This window comes from Melospiza melodia, chromosome 1 (genome assembly GCF_035770615.1).
Source record: "Melospiza melodia melodia isolate bMelMel2 chromosome 1, bMelMel2.pri, whole genome shotgun sequence".
Taxonomy (NCBI): Eukaryota; Metazoa; Chordata; class Aves; order Passeriformes; family Passerellidae; genus Melospiza; species Melospiza melodia.
This window is the reverse complement of record NC_086194.1, coordinates 10,929,003-10,950,742: the sequence shown is the minus strand read 5'-3', so window position 1 is coordinate 10,950,742 and position 21,740 is coordinate 10,929,003. Positions and strand designations below refer to the sequence as shown.

General features: G+C 40.6%; 1 protein-coding gene across 5 annotated transcripts in view; it reads left to right on the top strand.

Annotated features, from left to right (window-relative positions):
- DIP2C (disco interacting protein 2 homolog C) overlaps positions 1-21,740 on the top strand; it is a 312,481-nt gene that overhangs the window by 153,482 nt on the left and 137,259 nt on the right. For 3 of the 5 annotated variants that reach the window (XM_063148077.1, XM_063148067.1, XM_063148084.1), the window contains exons 2-3: positions 11,125-11,196; positions 13,786-13,953. In XM_063148077.1, coding sequence (XP_063004147.1) covers positions 11,125-11,196; positions 13,786-13,953 — 240 coding nt within the window. The remainder of the gene's footprint in view (positions 1-11,124; positions 11,197-13,785; positions 13,954-21,740) is intronic. The other 2 variants (XM_063148094.1, XM_063148103.1) reach the window with 1 other exon arrangement.

Below are 21,740 nucleotides of genomic sequence, written 5' to 3'. Positions count from 1 at the left end.
AAAAAAATGGAATTGTCAAATGTTGTGAAACCTGTGGAGAACAGGGACATCGATCGTGTCTTGGGGTAATTGAAGGTATGCAACAATTTTTCCTTTCAAGTTGTTTTGCAGGGTTAAGAGAGTAGGATCTGAGTCAGCCTTTGGGAAATTGGAGTCCTTGAGTCAAAGGATGCATATTTCCAGGGCTTCATAAACACTTTGCCCACATAACAGGAGAACAGCAAGGTGCTTTTGGGCTTTTCTGTTCCTTTACTTACAGGCTAGGAATTGAGTTGAATAATCAAATGATGTTAATTCATCTTGCTGTTTGAGGTCCTTGTGGAACAGAGTGGGAAAATGACATGAATGCATTTTAGGTTATTTCCTTTAAAAGTGGAATTTCAGTACTCTGGTTCATGCAGAAGTACCCTAGTGACCATTTTCAAATGTAGCTTTTTTTGCATAGAAAAGATAGAGTGATCTGGGTGTCTTAATAAGAGGAATTGCAGTTCATGTATTGCAAAGGCTTTTAAACAGCTGCTTGTTTTGTCATATCTGGCTGTTGGATCAAATAGACTGTCAACAAAATGTATTTTAACATATCAACCTAAATTGCATTTGCAGGCTATAAAATAAGGATTAATTTTTCTGATTTCTTGAGCCCAGAGACAGATTTTATTTACTCTGCATCAGCAGGATAGGTAGATCATTTTGCTCTAAATACATTTTCCTTGGTTTTCAAGCCCAGATTTGTTTAAAAATCTGAACTGGGTTTTCTTTGAACTGCATATTAATAGAAATGAGTGTTTAGTTTTTTTCATGTTAGCAGGAAAATAAATACTTCCAGGAACTGTGCAGTTTGGGAAGCCTTTGTCTTCTTAGAAACAGTTTGTGTAGTAGTTATTATATATTAATAACAGCGGAAGAAAAATTTGCTGAAATAGGCAACTAGATAATATCAGCCCTGAAATGCTAAAAGCAAAACTTAAAGACAGGGAGGTAAATTTAAACTTGATAAAACACAACCTGAATTTTCCTTGATAAGATAGGTTTTACAAAACTGGCTGGTCTCTTGTTTTTTTGAGGTAGTTCACTTTTTTAGACAAATGAAGTTTGTCTAACAATGAACGCAGAAAACCAATGGTATTGGTTTAAATGGAAAACAATTATTTCAAGTTGAAAAGATTGAGATCAGTGAAAAAATTCCCCCAGAATGGTAAAAAGGGTGCTATAGCACCTTGGAATTGATAAAAAAAATGTGAGTACAGCTGAATTTAGTTTGAGATGAGGTTCAGTTCTTTCTGAGAGTGTTTGAAAAGCTCTTCATGAGTACCTGGGACTCAGTGACCCAGACGTTGCCATGTACTTGTCTGACACCTTCTAAGACCTCTTGAAGGATAAGATTGGTAAAATGGGAGGTCACTTTCTCCTCAAGGGAAAGTGAGCAGTGAGGTTTGTGAACAAAACCATGGTCCTTCCCTCCACAATGTGCTTCTTCACATTCCAGGTTGCTCTGTTCACTCTCCAGGCAGCCTCTGTGGTCTCTCTCTCAGTACTGGCCTTCAGTGGGACCAAACTAAAATGCAGATGGTTCTGCTTTGGGGCTGGTGCCTCATGTGCTAAAATGAAGTACTGAGGCACAAAATTATGAACAAATTCCCTTGGAAAGATGGCACCAGTATTTATGTACTATGGTATTAGAGTTCAGAAGTTCCTGGTTGTGGTGTTTTCTCTGTCTAGCAGTAATATCAGAGTTACTTTTCAATTGTGTGAGAAAGTAGAACAGAGTAACACAATTTTGCACCTACTTAGGATTATTTGGACTGCGGAATATGCATCAGAAGGTGTTGATTAGATTCATAAAATGTACCTGAATGCAACCTGCTGTGTCTAGCTTGCAAGTGCTCTTCTGCTTCGTGAAACTGTGTTCTCAGGTGAAATAACACAAGGGTCCATTGCAGCCATCATAGCAAGAACCTAATTGGAAACCAAGAGGAAATACTGTAGAAGGAGGTGTGGGCATTGCTAAATTTATGTGACTTACTCTATGCTTTGGACCATGTCCAGCCTGTCTCACAAAAATAAAGCTGGAGAAGATGCCTTCATGTGTAAGGGTACATGTAAAAACATATAAAACTAAACCTCCTTTCTTCTCCAGATCTGAAACAATATCTTGCTTAGGTAAATCCATCAATGACCATCTCTCAGTTCTAATAAGGGAACTCTAAATGAGGCAGTTTTATTTTGCACAGAACAGTTAAAAATCTGCTGAGACAGAGAGGATGTGAGGAACTATTCAATGTTGTTGCTAGAATTCCCATCACTCACAGCAAGGCAGTTCACTCTGGTCTGCTGTTCTTGCCTAGCAGGATGTTGGACTGTGCATCCAAGGAGGTTGTTCTTTTTGGATGCTTTTGAAATGAATGTATTGCTATACTTTTGGGGGCTTTTTGTGGAAGGAAACAAATGATTTTACTCTTGTTGGAAAGCTTGAAAAAAGAACTCGAGTTACTGGGGACTGGAATGAAGGCAGTAGGGGTGTGGGTTAGGTTGTTGAGAGAATTGCTTATCAGAGCTTGGAGATATTTGGAGGCTTCCTTGAGCATTGCATTGTTTACAGTTATTACCCTTGGGCACTTAGAGCTTTGGAGAGGATTGGTTCTCAGCTGCTGGGAGTAGAAAAGCAGATGATGGATCCATTATCAGGATGTTATGGACAACAGGCATTTATGATCCTTGACTGCTTGCAACAAAGTTGGTGATAGTACAAGAAATAACTTATTTACTGAATTTAGTAAACTAAACACCATCATTTCAGGAATAGGAATGTGAATATTGCCATGGAAGATGTTTGTGTTCTCTTCATAATTAAAAAAAATTCTTCCAAGTCGTGCGTGTCATGTAGTGAAGCATGGTGCACTAAAATTGCAGTCCAGGTTATTGGGCTTAATGATCTCCCAAGTGATACATTTTTAAAAACATTATGGTCACTCAGCATAGTTGTCATGGTAATTCCAGTCTCTGTTCACAACTATTAAAAACTCCTCAATATTGTTCCACAACCATTCATGGTCTTCAAATTGTTTAAAAAGGGAGTATTCCTGCCTCAGCTTTCCCATGGTAGTTAAGATATCTGTGCTTTTACCTCTTTGCATCCAGCTGTCAAAGTGTGTGGAAGTTTGCATTTGCATGAAGAGGTTTTTTAGTTTTCTTTCCCCAGAAGAGGTTCTATTTTTACAAAATCTGTGGGAAGAGATTTGGACATTTTGGCATTCTAATTCTACAGTACAGCTGCTCTAAATACCTATTTTTAAAATCAACATAATGTCTTTAACCCACATTAGGATAAAATAACGTTATTTTAGATACTGTAGATAGAATCACTTCTATTATTGACTACCATAACTAATACCTAATGCAAAGCTTTATGGAGATCCCAAGTCAATAGGGAGAATGCTGCAATACATCAGATAAAAGCAGCATATGAAAACAGGAGTTCCAGATTTCTGTTCTGAATTGTTGTAATTTGGGATGAGATCTGGAGTCATACTGTGATGCATCAATATACTGGGAGCAAAATTATGGATGAAGGATTTAGAAATCTATTGATTTTTGGAAGATTTATGTTCCCTTCCAAGAAGATTAACCCATTTTCACTTTTTTGGTTCAACTTAGTAATGTCAAAAGTAGTAAAAATATGGTTAAAAGCACAAGGTTTCATACAGGAGAATTTTCATAGGTTACTTCCTGGAGAAGTGACAAAAATAAGAAATTTTGCTAATGAATTTTACCATTCTACTTAGATATTGCAGGTTTTTCCTTGTGAAAAGCCTTGAATGTATTTTTCTACCCAGAGGAGCAAATATGCACACAGACTTGTTTGGATATGTATTCTGAATTTTGTTTCATACATCTATTATATGTTCCTCCTTTAGGATTCCTCCTCCTCCTCCTTCTCCTGCTGTATTTTTCTTTCCAAGGCATTTTCAGGGCTGGGAAAAAATCGGGACACAAATTTGCAGAGCGCAGCGCGGCATTTATGGAAATGTCTGATTTGCTCTGAACTGTAAATTCTAAATAATGATAAGTGGAATTACTGCTGTAATTATCTTTCTGTAGGGAACATTTCTAACTTGAAATATAAAGCCTGCCTATTAAATAACATTTATCAGGAATGTTTCCTTAGGCATGGATTTCAGAATTGTATTTTATTTTTATCTTGAGCAAGATCTGACTCTGCACCGTTTGTTAGAGACAGGGAGAATAAGTAGAACAGGCAAATGCCTCATAGGCAACAGGAAAGCCAGTGGAGAGATGAAAGATGAGCTTCCAGCAGCTGCAGAAAGGATATACACTTCAAGGGTGCCCTATAAGCCTTATAAAGCAATAAAGGAAGGAAAACAACATTATGAAGGGTCCTAACAGTCATAAAATTCCAAAAATGGCAAGGATTGCTTTCATTATATAAAGTGTTCGTTAAAGCTTTAAATAATGAAATAAACCCTTGACACTGAGAATGGAAACCTTCACTGCTCCACCAGCCTCTGTTTACTTTACAATAATCCAGGCCATAAAAGTAGTGCCGTGCAAATTCCCCGTCCCGGGGGGGCTCCGGGATGCCCCAGGACCACACAGCTCCAAGGGGCTTCCAGGGGCTCTCAGCAGCTTGCCCAGCTCCTGGCCCCGTGCCACCCCTCTGGCAGACACTGCTGCTCCCAGCCCAGCCAGCCCAGAGAAAGGCTGAGTCACAAAATCCCTGGGATTGTTTTAATTGGCTTAAATTTGGTGTTTCGGGGTTCCTTCTAGGGGATTTCCCCCTCTCCCTCGGAGGTTTTTCACCTTATTTTTAAAGCCCAGGAGTATTTTTGGTGTTGGAAAAATGTGCTGAAGATTTTGGGATCAGAAAGTGAGTGGGGAAACTCATTAAGGGTCTTCTGGGATTCAAGGTGGAGATACTAAAAAGTGGCTTCCATACAAATTTATTTGCTGCTCACATACTTCTTTAAAACAGTAGAATTGGAATTAACATTCTGCACTTGGCAGGTTATGCAGCAGATACTTAATTTCTCTATCAAAAGAATGGGAAGAAAGTATTTATTTTGAATAGGAATACTTTCCAAATTCACAAGACCTTGAATCTCTTATTTAAGCCCTGTTAAAATAGTTTACCTTCCCTGTTAATAGCATAATCTGTTTAAATATTTTCTCTTGAATTAGAACCCTCTTTAGGAAACATTATAAGCTTCACATTGTTAGTACACATGGAACACTCTGCCTTATCTTTCACTGAAATTCAGCCATTTTCTGCTTTGCTTGCAACAAACAGGAACAAAATGTACCCTTGGGGGAAAAAGGGAATTCAGATATAGGTGGGTAAAATTGTCACCTTTAAAAAAAGAAAAAAGGTTTAAGGTACAGCATAATCTCCTTAAAGGCACTTGAGCAGTTCTGTAATTTATGGCACTGGTTGCAGTGAAAGTGTGGGATCCCAGTAATTTTTCTGCCCACTGCCGTAGTTTGCCATTTATTTCTTCATCCTGGTTCTGAGCAGTTTTCTAAGATGTTGCTGTAGTTGAAGATCATTTTTAAAAGACATTGGAAAAGAAAATTACTCCTGATATATATTTTTGTGTTCTTGTATGTGCTACGTGATATATTTGTGGAGCTCTGGTATCTCTGTACTTGCACCCTCCAAAATGAAATCTTTTGTCTCTTGGCATATTTTTGGGAGACCAGACAGGGAGACTGTCTGCATCATGAGTGGGAGAAGTAAATGACTCACAGTTCTCTTTATGAGGAGCTTTGTTTCATTCAAATCCCACTTGCCAAGATGCTGACACTGAATTTGAGTCATCAGCAATAAACAAGTCGTACAGAAAATTGAATCTTTAGAGGGCAGAAAATCATGGGCAAAGGAAAGGCACTCACCAGTGAGCTCTGTGTTAGTGTGTGCTTGAGAGGAGTTATTGATTGCATTATTTACCATGCTGGATTTTTCCATAAGTGCCTTAAACTAATTCAAAGTCCCAGCCTGAAATTTCATTTTGAAAACATGTATGTGTAGTGAGAACAGCAGCATCAGTCAGGCTTCGAGATCATGGAGTATAAAATTGTGTTTTCACTGCACTAAAACAGGTGATTTTGGTCCCTGGTTTTGTCATGAGCTTTTTACCCATGCTGTGTCGTGAAAGGCTGAGATCAGTAAGAATTTTTTGCATCTTCCAGGAAAAAAGATGTGACATTTAGCTTGTGTTGGGGTTTGTTATTTCTTTTTCCTCTTCTCTATATAATGCAATAATTTTGAATAAATTTACTTCATATATCATGGCAGCAGTTCTTCAGGACTGCATGTGTTTGTTTTTAGAAGTGATAATAAACCAGCTAATAGGTATTTCAGCTGAAAATGAAACTTTTGTACTATATCAACTCTAAGAATTTTGCTTTTGTGAAAGCAGCACAGCACCTTATTTTTTTGTGGTACTGCTCTTTCTAACCATTCTCAGCTTTGAAAGTGCAAATGCTTTAAGGAAGGGTGGAAATGCACAGGTATTTTCATGTTTAATACCTTCATATTTTCACATTTAATAACCTTCCCTTTAACAAAACACAAAGAAGTGAATAATTTGCTGATTACAATGTTGTGCCTTTTCATTTTTGGTTTAAGGTGTGATTCAGTGCAGGACACGACATACAAATGGATGGAGTTGACTCATGGGGAGGCCCAGAAAGAACATGGGATAATGGGAATGGCTTCAACATTTACAGGCATTTCTTGCTTCTCAAAGTCTCTTGCGCAGTGTGGAGTGTCCCAGGGGCTCTCTATTACCTGGTGTTCCTTTCTCACTCGTGACGGGTTTGTGCTGCAGTTAAATTGCTCTGACCTGCCTGTCCCAGCTTTAGACCATTGTCTCTGTAACGCAGAAATCCAGCACTTGGGAAGGAAGGAGGAAAAGCCAGTAAATGTTCAAAGAAAACACAGTGTCTAATGCAAACAGTAACAGTTGTGATGAGCACAGTCGAATGAACTTACACTCCAGCTTTGTGGCTTTGCTAAATATAGCCACAGAGGACTTGGTGTCTGCAGGCACTGGTGTCGGAGAGCATTGCCATCTGCAGCTGGGGAAGCAGCAGGAACAGGGGCACAAATCACAAATAAAAGAGATGGCACTGGGATTACAGACTGCCAGAGCCCTGGTCCTGTACTCAGCTCAACTGGGCTACCTTGCTCCTTGGAGGGGTGGATGGTCTTTAATTCATGCTGTCCTTTTCATTGCAAACGTGGCATTTTCCCTCTTGTGCCTGGAGAGACTCTCCAAGACTTCTTTCAATAGAAATGAACTTGTTTTGGTGAGAGGGTCAGTGTACTGCATGCCTGTTGTTCAGCAGCCCTTGGACAGCCAATTTTAAGCATGGGAAAAAGCAGGGTAGCATTTGCTCACTGTTAGTTCATTCAGGTCTCTCAGGCTTGTGCTTTGCTCTCCCCTGCTGGCCCTTGGGCACAGAACCCCCCAGGGAATACACCTGTGGCCTCCCAAGGTGGAAACCTGTTGGATCACCAGTGGAGGTGAGGAAGAAAAGAGCAACGTGTCCAGGGGAAAAAAACCTGGAGAGTGCTGATGCAAACAGGAGGCTGAGATCCTTGGGTGCAGTGAAGTGAGTGCAGCCTGGGAGGAAGGGAGTGAGGAGGGCAGGGGCTGGGGACCAGCTGTGGGATGTAGCAGAGCTGGACAGAGCACTTGGGAGTAGGGGCAAGGCCAGGGGATGGGGTGTGAGCCACGGCAGAAGACGGGCAGGCAGAGCAGAGGCTGCAGGGAGCTGCTGAATGGAGATGCCACCTTTCAGCTGTGTGGCTTCATGTGATGGTGCCGTGTCCCAGGGACACCCATCCTCAGCGCCCTGCAGCCATGTGCTCCTTCTGCTCCCTCTCATCCTTAGTGCTGGAGTCTTGTCATCATCCATTCATCCATAGCCTTTTCCTTAAACCCATTGCCAGCCTTTTCCCCTGTGCAAGGAGATCTAAATGTGCCGAGGCTTTGGAGAGTGGGTAGAAAGCCCAACGCATTCTGTCTGCTCAAAGGACATTGTGGGTGAGACCCTGTCCCCTCCTTGAGTCTGCTGGCTTTTCAAGAGAAGAGTTTGTTAAAAACAGAAAGGTACCATAAATCCTTTCTTCCCTGGGCAACCAAGTGTAGTTCTACTTATCTTATTGATACTCTAAAAAAGCCAAAATTAAATGCAGAATTGCACTGTGGAAGAACATGAGCTAGGTGGACCTAACTGGAAAGGGGTTTGCTCCTCAGATGATAGATGTAAAATTAACACATTCCTTAGCAAATAAAGGAAGAACATAGTCCAAAGGTCTTAGTATTGTGTTGAGAAAACTGAGTGAATGGTGGTTTATGAAAAGAACAGAGTTTAAGCTCACCTAACCTTTGGTGAGCTATGCTTAGTATATCTTTAGAGCTTACACAATGAGTTCAATATAGCTTTGAAATGCAATAGATTTGCATATGTCGTAGTATTTTAATGGATAGTGAACTATTGTTTATAATCTAAAGCCAGTCTACCTGAAAAAACACAAATGAATACGAATAGCATTAATCGTGATAAATAAAGCATAGTACTTCCCCAGAGTATGTGATACACTTGACTTCCTTCACCTCAAAATGGTGAAAGTGATGCTACAATGAAAATTGTGGAGATTTTATATTTTGCTTTTGCATGTTTTTTATAGTTCATGACTTAGGACGTGATTATAGAAAGTTTAATGGTAATTCCAAATTAATTTGCTGTTTGCTCCTGGAAACTGAATTATTTCCAAAATATATTTGTGATTTTTTTGGTGATGTCAGTGGTCCGGGGAAGGAGTTGCTATTGTTTCTGCTCAGAGTAGTTCTTTAATAGTGAACTTCAAAAGACTGAGTGTGGATACCAATTTGAATAAAAGATTATTACAGAGAAGAGATAACACTTTTACCTTTCCCACTTTGACTGGTTTCTGTCATTTCATTCCATTAAGACAATATAGGTTTATAAACTAGTGGAAGAAACTTAGAGGCAGGAATGGGTGCAAGTTGCATGAGCCATGTCTGGAATGCACAGCTTGAGGTATTGATTGGCATGTGTTATGTACTACCATGTGAGTGGAAGAGTAACCAATATTCAAGCACCTGTTGTTAATGGTTTCAGATCTAAAATGTCATTTCCAGCTTGCACATACCACAGAGGAGCTGTGATTCTCCACAGGGTACCTCTGCTCTCCTAAAAGAGCAATAGTAAAATAAAAAAGTAAAATTTTTACTCGGGCTATGTCTGGAATGTGTGAGACTTTGGTGTTGATGAGCACAGGAAGTCAATAGTAGCTTGTTTAGCAACAGTTTGAAAGAAAAAATTCCTCACATTTTATAATTTTCACATAAAAGGAAACACATTTGTCATTAGAACATTTTAATGAGGTGGTATCTATTGTTACTGTCTGGTTTGTGAGAAGCTGGTGATTACAACGGAGAGGAGGCTTGTTTCACTAGCTTGAACACATGCCAGAAGTATTCAAAATGGGAAGAAATGTGCTTGAAAAGTCAGTGGGTTTGAACTTTAAAGGCTTAGGACCTCTTGCCAAGTCTGCCACTTCTTCCCCGCGTAAATACGGGAATGTTATCATTTGAAGTGCTCCAGTCTCGCTCTCCTCATTTAAAAACCCAGATATTTTAGCTGGCTTCTTTTGTACAGCAGTTTGAGATGTGGTAGTGAAGACTATAGGTGTTATTTTCAGGACTGTTTTTGAAGCAGGGGCGAGAGGTTGGCTCAGGACACTGTCAGAGAGATTTGCAGAATTTTGCCTCCTTATTGCTTATTGGAACCATTCCCAAGAAAAGGTGTTTCAGCAAGGCATAGCAATTAAAGATGTTTTTGTGTAGTTATTGATTTCAGACCAGCAGACTTTGGTGCTAATTTAGCACCCATTTGCCAGAGCAGCTGGGATTGGAATGAGTGTGTTGTTCCCTTGGCAAACGGTGTCCTCAGGGAAGGGTTGAGCACGGGGATGGAGCAGCACAAACAACCTCACGTTGCCATGTCCAACTGGACACCACAGTCAAAGCTTCTTTTCTTTTTTGTGGTTTCCACCCTCCTAAGCCCTCAGCCTTTACCAGTATAGAAGTCCAAGTGAGCTTTAGCTGCATGATGAGTCTCACAATAACAGATAGGCCTATTGAAAGGGCAGGGAATATGGTGTTATTTTAAAAATATTTGAATTTTTAGTTTCCGGAGTAGCTTATATCGAACACAAGCATGTATGCATGTATTGAATTTGATATTTAGCTCCAGAGTCAGGACTGTATCTCTGCTTTGGTGCCAAACTTCTGCTGAAATGTAAGAACGCTAAAAGAATATGTTTCGTTCTACATGACTAATTATGCGTCATTTTTTGCTGGAAAACTTTAACAGAAAACTGTTTTTTAATTTTTATATTAAAAAAAACATAGCTTACCTGGGGAAGCTTGAGGCTCAGTGAAGTGTCATTTTAATTGAATTTAGGAAATACAGATATTTGCCTCCAAATATTTTTTTGATACTTAAGTGGAAATCCAGACAAAGAGTCTTTAGTGTACTATTTTCTAGTGAATCTGTTGTAGCTCTGTTTTGTTTTTGTTTTGTTCCTCAGTACTGCTGAGAAATTAGCTAAAACATTTTTATTGCAGAAATGATATAGCAGCAGTTTCAAGTCTTTTGTGCCTTACATGCTCGATTAGAAAAGTCCCATTAATGATAGAAAATGCTAATCAGTGATGTGTTTTGCCAGCCACCACAAGCCCACACATTCTATATAATCCATTGTTTATTAACCTAATGAAGGTCATTGCAGCTTTTGAAAGCTTGTTGTGCAGCACATCAAAATGGTTTTAAAACTCCATGATGGACTTTGGTGCTGAAATAAGTCAAGGCTGGGTATTTTCTCGCTAGAATGGCTCTGGCCTAAACTGAGTTTTTTCTGGGTAGAATGATCATTCTGTGCTTTTCATTTTAATTCTGATTGTCAGGACTGTTGAACAGTGCAATGGTGGCTAAGCTGATGGTGCTGGCATTAAGAAGCTATACACTGTCTTTATCCACATCTTATTGATTATCCTTTTCTTTTCTTGGCAGGTGACATCACACAGAAGGGATATGAAAAGAAGAGATCAAAATTAATTGGGGCCTACCTGCCACAGCCTCCCGGTATGTGTATCTGTGCTTGTGATATATGAAGATGTCAAGTGTACTGATAGTTGCCACTACTGATAGTTGCAGTAGAAATCTGCATCTCTGAAGGAACAGATGTGGCAGAAACAAAGAATTGTTATGCAGAATAAGCTTATTCCATCCATTTTGTGTGTATTTATATATATATGTCTGCTTTGATGTGTGTGTACATTTTTTACATACGTTGGTGTGGGTTTGGCAGTCATGTCTGGAAAATTAATTCAGCCTAGGGTTGTTAGAGAGGCATTTTTTGTTGGAAGGAATGCAAGAATCCGAAGGAAAACGTGATGTCCCAACTCATTAACATCTCAACCATGTGAAGTTTTCTGAACAGAAGTATGCAAGAGTGGAAGAGAAACTTGGATCTTTGTAACTTGCTCCATTTCTGGGTTTCCTGTCCACCTCTCACTTTTGAAGACCCTAGAGACACTATCAATATCCTTGGAGTTCAGCTTGTCCTAAGGCGTGTGGGCAGCTGACCTTTTACACATACCTGGTTTCAGTATTAAGGGATAGGCTGCATGCACTTGCTCAAAAGGTGTAAATGTGCCTTCAAACTAAATTTAATAATGGATTGCTTAGTTGAATTTATTTCATCTGTGTGTATAAGAACTTTCCAGAGCTGTTTTACTCTTGTGAGGATCACAAAGTTCAATGTGTAGGTGTAGGCATTGGTGTTGACCTCTCTTCTCTCTTGTTCTCAGAGGAGTGTGCCCATGCATTCCTGGTCTCACTGACCTTACAGAGGCTCCACTTAGGCTTGGCTGTTCTCTGAGCCTTGATTTTGTTGCAGGTCTCAGCACTAGTTTCTCCTTCTTTTACAAAATCCTTCTTTTTTAAAGGAATTGATGGGGTTTTATTTAAACTGCTGATGTGTGAAGGCACTGCCTTGTTCTCTCTTCATCAGGTTTGTATATCTATTGTCTAGCTCCATAGCAGAATGCTGATTTTGTGCCTTTGGATTTCACTTGGTCTGCTCCACAGGTGGGAACTCCACAACAGAGATCAGTGTTACAGACTGATTACACCTCTGTTTTCTGAAGTGAAACTGCCTGGTTTGAGGGTGTCTGTGACATTCCCAAAACATTGGGAGCCATTAGAGAGTGAAGCAAATCAAATCAATTGAATTACAGTACCAGAGGTGCAGTATATTAAATTGTTGGGTATTTCTTGGTCCAACCCGATGATCAGGCATACATTAGTCTTCACAGCTGGTTCTCATGAGACCTTCTTAGATTTGCTGAGTTATGGAGAGCCTCACAGCAATCCTCAATGCAGTGGCACAGTTGGAACCAGAATCTGTTTATTTTTTTTAGTTGTTACTCTCCTTTCTTCACACAAGCAAATAGAGTTGCTTCTCCAGAAAGTTCACAGTCCTCTGGTCAAACTATATCCATGGCTGAAAGTGCTGGGGGTTCATATGCATGTAATGATGAAAGAGAGAACATGGAGAACCCTCACAGATTTACCTGTCAAGGTCTCTACTGTGATACTAAAGTTTTGCAGTGTAAGGAGAAGCAGAGGGATCTCTGTAAACCAGTCCTGTGGTGAGGTCCATTCAATAACTTGAAGAAGTCACGATTGAGAATGTAGCTGACTTAGAGCTGTTTTAAGGATGGGACAAGATGGAATGAACATTTTCTGTTCACCCAGTTGCTGGAAAATCCCTCACAAGGAATGTGAAATATGGATGTGAAGGTAATAGGATCAAGAAAAGCAAACTATTGGAATGTTGTCCACTGTTTTCTTGTAAATATATTAAGGTCAATCATTTAGCTGATGGCTAAATGGATTATTTTATTATAGTGGAAGACACTACTTCTGCTGTATTAATGTATTTTCCTCCATAAACGGGTACTATTTGTGCTTGGGTCTTTTGCTGTCTTTGTACTTTTTGTTTGTTTTGTTGTGTTACCTTTTGAACAAAACCTGAAAAGGTTCAATTTGATATAATCCTTCTAAGACCTTATTCATCTGGCTTTAAATCCCTGCTCACTAGGAAGGGGGAGATGAATCCTTTCCAAGAAGTAGGATGGCAAAAGAGATGCTGCATTTTAAAAGCCTCTGTTAATATCTCAATAATAACACACATGACCAATTAGGCATTTAAAAAAAAAAAATTTGTAAACAGTTTTGATGGGGAATGTGAGAATTTATAAGCAGTGATGGACTTGGATCATGGTGGTATAACAGAATAGAGGTTTTAGAGACATTTTAAACCAGTATGGAAACGGACATGACTTCTGCTGGGATGGGAGGCATTGGGAAAAGGTAGGAATTTGCATTCTGTGACTGCACACTAAAGGAAACACACTAAAGGAAATCCAAAGGCATTTCCCCTCTGCTGGGGCCCGCAGTCCTCCCGCTGCACCTTTGCTAACGCTCGTAGCGCCCATGTTGGCAGAGTGGAACATCGACCCGCGTTGGCTCCGTGGGTGTCCTGTGGTGTCTGTGCGTGCGTGTGCGTGTGTGCTCTTCTGCATGGGGGCAGCAGCTCCACTCGTTGCTGTAACAAATGTAAAAAAACTAAACGTGAATTAATTAGTTTTTTTCAACTTGTTACAGCAGCGAATGGAGCTGCCGCGGTTCGGTGTAGACTGCAACACAGTGAAGGAGCTGCCAGAAGAATGCTCCGCACTGCCAACATTGGTGTCTGTGACATCCGGGAAGCGGCCGCTAGAGAGAGAGCAGCCAGCACTGCAGGAAACCGGCCTCTCTTTTATTTTCGTTTTGGTGAGCACCATGAATGTATCTTTTCCAGTCCGTATCTGTATATAACTGTGCCTCAGCTGGAAGCCTCTGGTAGAGCCTACATCAGTAGGATGGACATGGGGCTGCCAGCTGCGAGGCAGGACAACCAAAGGATGGCATCTGCAAGGCCGTTGCTGACTTTCTCTGCCTGAGAGTGATGGGAAGGGAGAAGGAATAGCTCTTCTTAGTAACATTTGAACGTATTAACACTTCTCTGGCTTCCCTACCATGGATACTTTGGAGGAGATTGCACACAATGAGGTGTTGAAACACAGGGATGCATGTGTTTCTAATTCCCTTTTTGGCACTGCCTTTTTACAGTGCTCTAAACAGGCCCAAGCTCACCAGATTCTGGAGGAAGCTGTAAAAGTCTAAGCACCCATAGACCTTCTGTGCTATTTTCAAGTAGAGATTTCTGCTTGACTTGCAGGAGCAGTCATCAGGCTGGTAGAGCAAGCTGAAGGAAGAACATTCCTCAGGGTTACATCCCTGCAAGGCAAGGCATGACTCCAGCCATGCCTGTAGAACTGTGGCCTTCCCAGGTACCCATTCCTCTGTCAGGACCTGTGGCTGGTGGCAGACATTCTGTTTTATCTCTACATTTATAGCAAGGCTGCAGAGGATCCACAGCTCTTTAAAACACCAGATTTTCTCTTGCCAACCATGTGGGCACATGGAGGCCATCACACTCTAGCCTGTGTGCTTGTCCACACTCACACAGGCTGTCCAGACATGTTGTAAGAGATGGCTGGAGGGAAGATAAGATTTACAGTTCTGTCAGAACAAGACATACCTGTAAAAGGGTTATCTATTTCAGAAACCTTTTCTACTCCTTTCCAAACCAATTTGCTATAATTCTGTAGAGGAGGTCTATATTGGATTCTGACTGTGTTTGTATTTCTTCTCTTACGCAGGGCTGCTGTAGGTCAGGTTGCCTCAGTCTGACATGGTTAACTTCCTCTGCCTGAGATTTTTGCAAAATGGAAGGGATTAAAAGTAAATTGCAATTTCAGGTTTAACAGTATTAGTGATATTAAACCATGTGATAAATGTAACCAGTAAAAGGTCTGTAGAATATATGAACAGACATACACATACCATCTTTTTGTCGTGCTTATTGGGATGCTGTCATTTTAGAAAGGGAGAACTCTTATTTTTCAGGAGTGGGATTTTTAATGAAGGGTAAAGCCAGGCAACCATGTGGTTGATACTCCTCCAGGTGATGTAGGAGCTGGCTCTTAGGCTCCCTGTTTCTGACAGGACAATCCCAGGGTGTGTATTGTGACATGCTGAACAGCAAACCTGCAGTGACACACAGGGGACGTGCCAGATCCACTGCACATCTGCAGGCTGACTCTGCAGTGCATGCACAGCAGGTCTGACACATCCAGATGCTGCACAGACTGCACATATGCAAAGGACATTTGTACTGTTCCAGCCAGGCTGTCGAACATCCCGAAATCTGGAACGGATGTGCTGCATTTGGCAGTGTTAATAGGAGAAGGGATGGGGGAGTCCCCTTTTCTTTCCCATTAAATCCCCACCTGCTTTAAGTCAGGGAGACAAAATACAGCTTTGTTTCCTCAAGATTCTTTCTCAGGATGTGAGTTTGTAGCTGGAGATTTTCTGTGTGCAGAGCAATTTTTCTTTTCTTTGTGTGCCCGTATTTCAGACATCTAAAAATAATAGTGAATCCAGACCTTTATATCTGTACTTACATCCCAGTCCCTCTTGTGTGGTGACCTTTCTCTTACTGCCTCTGTAGAGGAGCCATGACAGCCAAGAGTTGAAGTAACCACTTAAACAGGGATTTATTTCAGAATAACTTTCTGAATTTTATCTTGATTTGATAATTTAGTTCTGGGTAAGATAATGTGGACAACTGCATGCACACTATAAAGAGAAACTCTCCCTCTAAGAAAAAAAAAACTCAATAACCTGTATTCCCCATAAGCTGTGGTTTTACCCAATTCACCTCCAGTGTTTTGCTAGGAAATTTGATTATTCATTCACAGACAATGCTGTTATCAATTAAGCATTGCTTCTAACAGCTCAGACATGGGTGGTTCATTCTCTCTTAATCAAGTGCTGTGTCTCCACTAGATTGCTTTCTGTAATTTCCCATCATTGGTACCACCAGTGTAGCTCTATTTGTAGTGCAGCCATGTGGACCAGTCATCAGTGCTTTATTTATTATGGTTAATAAATCTGTGAGATGTGGTGCTTAAAAGGCACCTGCTGCTGCTTTCACATGCCTGGAGACAGATCCCTGCACCTCCTGCTGCTGGAGCCCCAACAGCACCAGCCTGGGAACATTTCAAGCTATGCAGGGCAGAGAAGATAATATATTTGTGCAGAAGATCCCTTTGCCTTACAAAAAACCAATTTTCTATAGAATTACAGGAGCAAATTTCCATAGCCTCTCCTATTAGCATGACACATATATTAATATCTGCTCTCTGTGCATATATTTGCATACTTTCTATGTGTATGTGTGCATGCCTTTGCTTTCAGCTATTCCTGCTGCTAAGTCTTAAGGCAGTCCAAGTAAACTTGGTGATTACAATTTCATCTTTTCTTCCACACACATTATTTGTATTGCAACATTATTTGGATTGCAAAGATTGCAAGGAAATATTGAAACAAAATTTGATTCTGAAAAAAGTACTCTCGTGTATTCATTTTATTAATACAAACAAGTATTCCTATCACATCTGCCTTTCTAATATTGAAAAGTCTTACCAAGAGATAGCCATGATGGGGCATTTCAAAGAGTGTAAGTATGGTGGAACATGGGTCTCTTTGAAAGGCATGTGCATGGCACAGCATGGGGGCACATCCCTGAAACAGTGAGACAGATGTTTCACAGATGAGAAACTACAGCACACAGACAAGTGCCTAGTAAGTCTTGGGCTTAAAAAAGAGGTTGGTTTTGAATTGGTGGATGCCTGCAGAGCTTAGTTTGGATAAAAAGGAAGGTATTGAAAGCCTCTGAGAAGTACCCCTTGAGGCCATCACTTAAGTATGATGGTTACTGGCTTGGTTTTGCCACCATGACTGAGAGTCCAGTTACCATTTTATAATGCTCTGGCCTTTGATGGCATCTCTGTTTTCTATCCTGTACCAAGACCATATAATATTAAGCACAGAGCAGAAAATACCTTCCTTCCCTTTTCACTAATGAATACATGATGAAATCTGTTAGTAATGCAGGTACTGGTTTCAGCACTTGGTGTGATGTTTTTTGGGTGGAGGGTATTTTTAGTACACATTAGAGTTGGTATGTTTTTCAAAGAATTTGAAGATTTCTGAGGAAATACCTGTTGCTGTTCCTGGAGGCCATCTGCAGAACATAAGAGCATAGGAGGAAACATGAAAGTCTTGGTCTAAAATCTGACAAATGGGTGAGGAAAGATGTCTCAGTCAGAGGTGAACAACAGAGAGTAGAAAGGAAAAGCAGGACTGAGGGCCTCAGAGCTTAACCAGTGTTGGAGCAGAGGAGGTGGAGCCTGTGGAGGTGTTTGAAGAGCTGGGTGCCACTGTCAAAATGAGAAACTGCTGGAATTCACAATGTTGCCTGAATTTGTCTGCAGTGTGATTTGACCAGCCCATTGGTGCAGGTGTTTGCTTTGTGAATAGGTAGTCTTCTTTTACATATTCTCCAAAAAGAATGGGACACTGAAGCTGTGGAAAGGAAAATGGAAAACAAACATCACATTTGCTCTGGAGCTGTAATGTGATGTCCACCATCACTGGGATAAAGGAGAGAAAAAAGAAGCCCGTGATATCCATGCTAAGCTTTCATTGAAAGCTAAACCTTTCAAGGAAATGCTGGAAGGCAAAATTGAGATTGTAATAATGAAAGAAAATTTGGAGTATGTGGATTAAGTCAGACCAAGAGTAAGCTCACCTGTGAAGGAAAACTTAATTAAACAAATCTAATTGGAAATTACATTTTTCCAGATTTGTCTAGCAGAACGTGGCTCCACTTTCCTGGATGTCTTTGGTTAGAAGTATTGCATTTTAAGTCTCCCTTGGATTATCCAGTGAATTCATTACTTAGTTGTACATTTGATGGGAAGAGTGAAATGCCACACTAAGTAATGAATTCCATGGGCATGGTGTGACATTTAGCATGTTTACAAAATATACTCTGTGTTCATACCTGGGTTTACTTTTAAAGCTGAGCCATCAGCCATTGAATAGAAGCTCAGGAAAGGGAAGGTAAATACTGTTTCTTAAAACTGCACTGCAGGCACTGTGTGCCTTCCTTCCCAGTGGCCCTGGAGTTGTTTGGTTTATCCTACAGCTCTCTCTCCTGGGGGCACACATTGTAAGTTAGTTTTAGAACAATAACTGTAGCCTCTGTCTGAGAATGCCTTCCATTTCTTGTCAGTTAGACATTTCAGCTTTTAAATTTTTTAGATTCAAAAATTTGGCACAGACATGGGAATAAGAGATACATCAAAGCAGGTTGTCAGCTGACAATAAGGAAATAATTGTCCTTTGTTGGAGAGGGCAGTGCAGCTATTGACATGTTATCAGCACATAGTGTTGCAATTTAGCTACAAAAAGAAGTAATAAAGAAAGGAGGAACAAGGAGGTGAAGGGGGAAAAAAAATTAAAAAGAGGTGAAGCCTGCTTCCAGCTGACAGTTTTGTACCTTCCATGCACTTAAAAATAAAGCTATCCAGCTTGCAGTGCTATTGCTTAAATAGCTTTACTGAGGCTCTTGCATTTCTAGCTAAATTTAGTCAAGACAGAATCCAGCTTGCAGATTAGGATTTGTGGATTGATATATCTGCATTAAGTTGGCTGCCCATTGACCTTATATTTATGCTTCCATTCCTATGTGAAGAGATATAGTTAATTCAGTTTCTGAAACCCAAAGAGCTTTTCAGTTTATTCCAAAGCAGTGACCACTTGCACAGCTCTCAAGGCTTCACTGGATTTCCAGAGTTGCCTGAAGATGGGTGCCTGATACTGTTCAGGACTTCCTGAGGTGCTGGAGACACCTGCACAGAGTGAGCACACAAAAAGTGCCATTCTGGCCAAGCCAGGTATCACAGTTCACAACACCTGCGAAGAAATTTGACACCTTTGTTTAGAATCCTGAGTTCTGGTCCAGGTCTCTGTTTTTCATAATGAGCTCTTAGCTGGAGCACCTTCTTTTAGACATATAAAGGTGTCTTAGGAGCTTTACCTTGTGTTAGGAACATGTCTGATTGCTCCAGTGCACCTGCTGATGCCTGTGTGTGTTGTGATAACCATGAAGCACTGATTTCTAGGCCTCTCATATAAAATAACTGTGTTCCACACATATATATATATTTTCCTGAAATTCTTCATGGCTTGCAAAGAGTCAATCACAAGCGCTAATCACGCTCACCTGGTAAAGTCCTGCTTCAGCTGCAAGGCTGGGGTAGACCATGGTGTTATTAAGGATTTTGCTGCTTTGACAGTGACTGTGTCTGTGCACAGGGCACTGGCCTTTCTCTTAGGAAAGCCATTCATTGCTTTGCCACCTCCTTAAATTTAGGAATCGATCCAACTATGGATTCTCCAGCCATCACACTGCCGATTCACAAACGCGTCCGGGTAAAGCTGCACTTGAACAAACATTAGCACTTAACTCACAGACCCTTGTGCTGGCTCTGAAAGCTATCAATTTTTGGGTTTAATTATGTTCAGAAGTGAAAAAAAATATATATTCTTGTTACTGCACTACACTGCTAGAGCCTTCATGGAGGTGAACAATTTGGCTGTTAACACCACTTTGTTATTTGTGGTAACAAGTCACTGATTTCATGGTAGTCATTATTCTGCATGGCTTTTACTCCCACCCATGGCTCAGGAGTGGCAGCGTGTGGGTCCTTGCTATTGTGTCCTTTGTCACACACCATTGCTGGTGCTCTGGGAGCCAGTGGGTGCACAGGAAGCCAAGGTGTCAGTCCAGGCAATCCAGCTAATTCCTGCTCCAGCCCCTTCAGTAGGGAACTGTCATCCAGTTCCTTGCTGTCCCTCCAAAGTGGGGCATTTCTTTCTGGCTTTTCACCCTAGAGGAACATTATACAAAGAGATGTCCCCACAGTTGTATTTTAGCACACAATTAACTTCCTTATCTTAATTGGTGTTGTCAGTGGGCCAAGTTCAGATGTTCTTCTCCACTCTTGGGTAGAGATTTATTCACTGTTTTGATATATATGGGTAAGTAGGAAGTAAAGCCATCAAATGATCCCCCAGATCTCATAAGACATTTTGATATTCTCATTTAGTTTTCATTTGCCTTAAATGACTGCTGGTGCAGGATGATGAGTTGGGGCTCCCTCCATCCTGACTATTTCCTGAAGAAACTTCATGTTGCCCATTGGGTCAGAATAGACTTACTTAAAAGAACAAACACATGTATACAAAGTAGAAGGAAATAAAACTTGCTAAAGTGTCTCAGTTTTAAGATTAGATGAGACACTTCATGTATCTGTAGTAAAAACACAATCTCCATATTGAACTGGAGGAGGGAAGGGCCCTTGGCAGTGTTGGGGAGCGCTGTGGGCAGCAGCACTGTCTGGCCAGTTGGGTGTCCTGTGTTTTCTGCCATGGCAGGGGCAGTGTTTGGTTGTATCTGATGTGCACTGTTTCTTTTGCACCTAAAAAAGATACTGCCCACTATATGGGCTGTGTACTGCCCACAGCTGCAGAAAAGGGACGTAAAGTGTCTCACAGTCACTAAGCCAGGAGAAGGAAGCCACAGGCTTGGATGAATTTTGCCCAATGGCTTTCAGGTCTGCCTGGAAGATCTCCCTCCTACAGCAGTTGTGTACCTCTGATGCTTTTCCTCACAATTTAATTTCCCCTAGATGTTTCTAAAACCTATTGCATGTGGTTTTGTTGTTTGGAAGATGCAGTTAATCTCCTTTTCCTGTATCATCATGATGTTGTACTGCAGTGGCAACATCTCAATTATCTTCCTTTGTTTTTCTCCACATGCCATTGCCCTACACAAGTCACTTGCTGTGGGAAATGTGGCACTGCTTTTTCTTAGCAAAACCTCTGTCACACAGCATCAGTGTTAGGTGTAGAATTTTTGGGTGTGTTTTTCTAGGATTTTTGTGAATTTATGTGATTCCCAGAAATTATTTCATTCCTGATGGTGTAGATAAGGACTGTGTCGCTATAGGACACGGAATAAAACAACACAGGCACTGGAATTGTCAAGGGAAAAAGAAGGGCAGTTTAATTTCTGACTCCAACATTTATAGATTTTCAAAAGTGACAGTGGATTGGAGGATGACAGTGTCACCTCTCCAATGACACTGGACAAGACAACAGTCTGTCAAATTTCTCCTTCTCCAGAACAGAATGTAAAACAATAATTACTTAGAGTAAAGCGCGTGAGAAAGTTTGTTATAAGAATTAAACATCAGAAGGCTTAGAAGAACTTAGAACAGGGTGACAGGACTGAGACAAGTAATGATGCTTAGCATTTCATACAGACTGAAACATATTTTTTTGAAAAATTTCAGTCTAAATTATTTTTATTATTAACTGTATATTGCTCATTTTCAGGGTTTCCAAATAAAGGAGGAAAAATTCTGAATATAAAAGGGAGAAGAACATATTTATTTTGGTATATAAAAAGGAGTAGAAAGTACTCCTTTTGATTATTTCAGTGATTTAGTAGTCAGGTTCACCTGACTGAAAGAACATTAAGGGAAATGAGAGCAAGTGAAATTATGCAGTACTATGGTATGGAGACAGAGGAGTTAAAT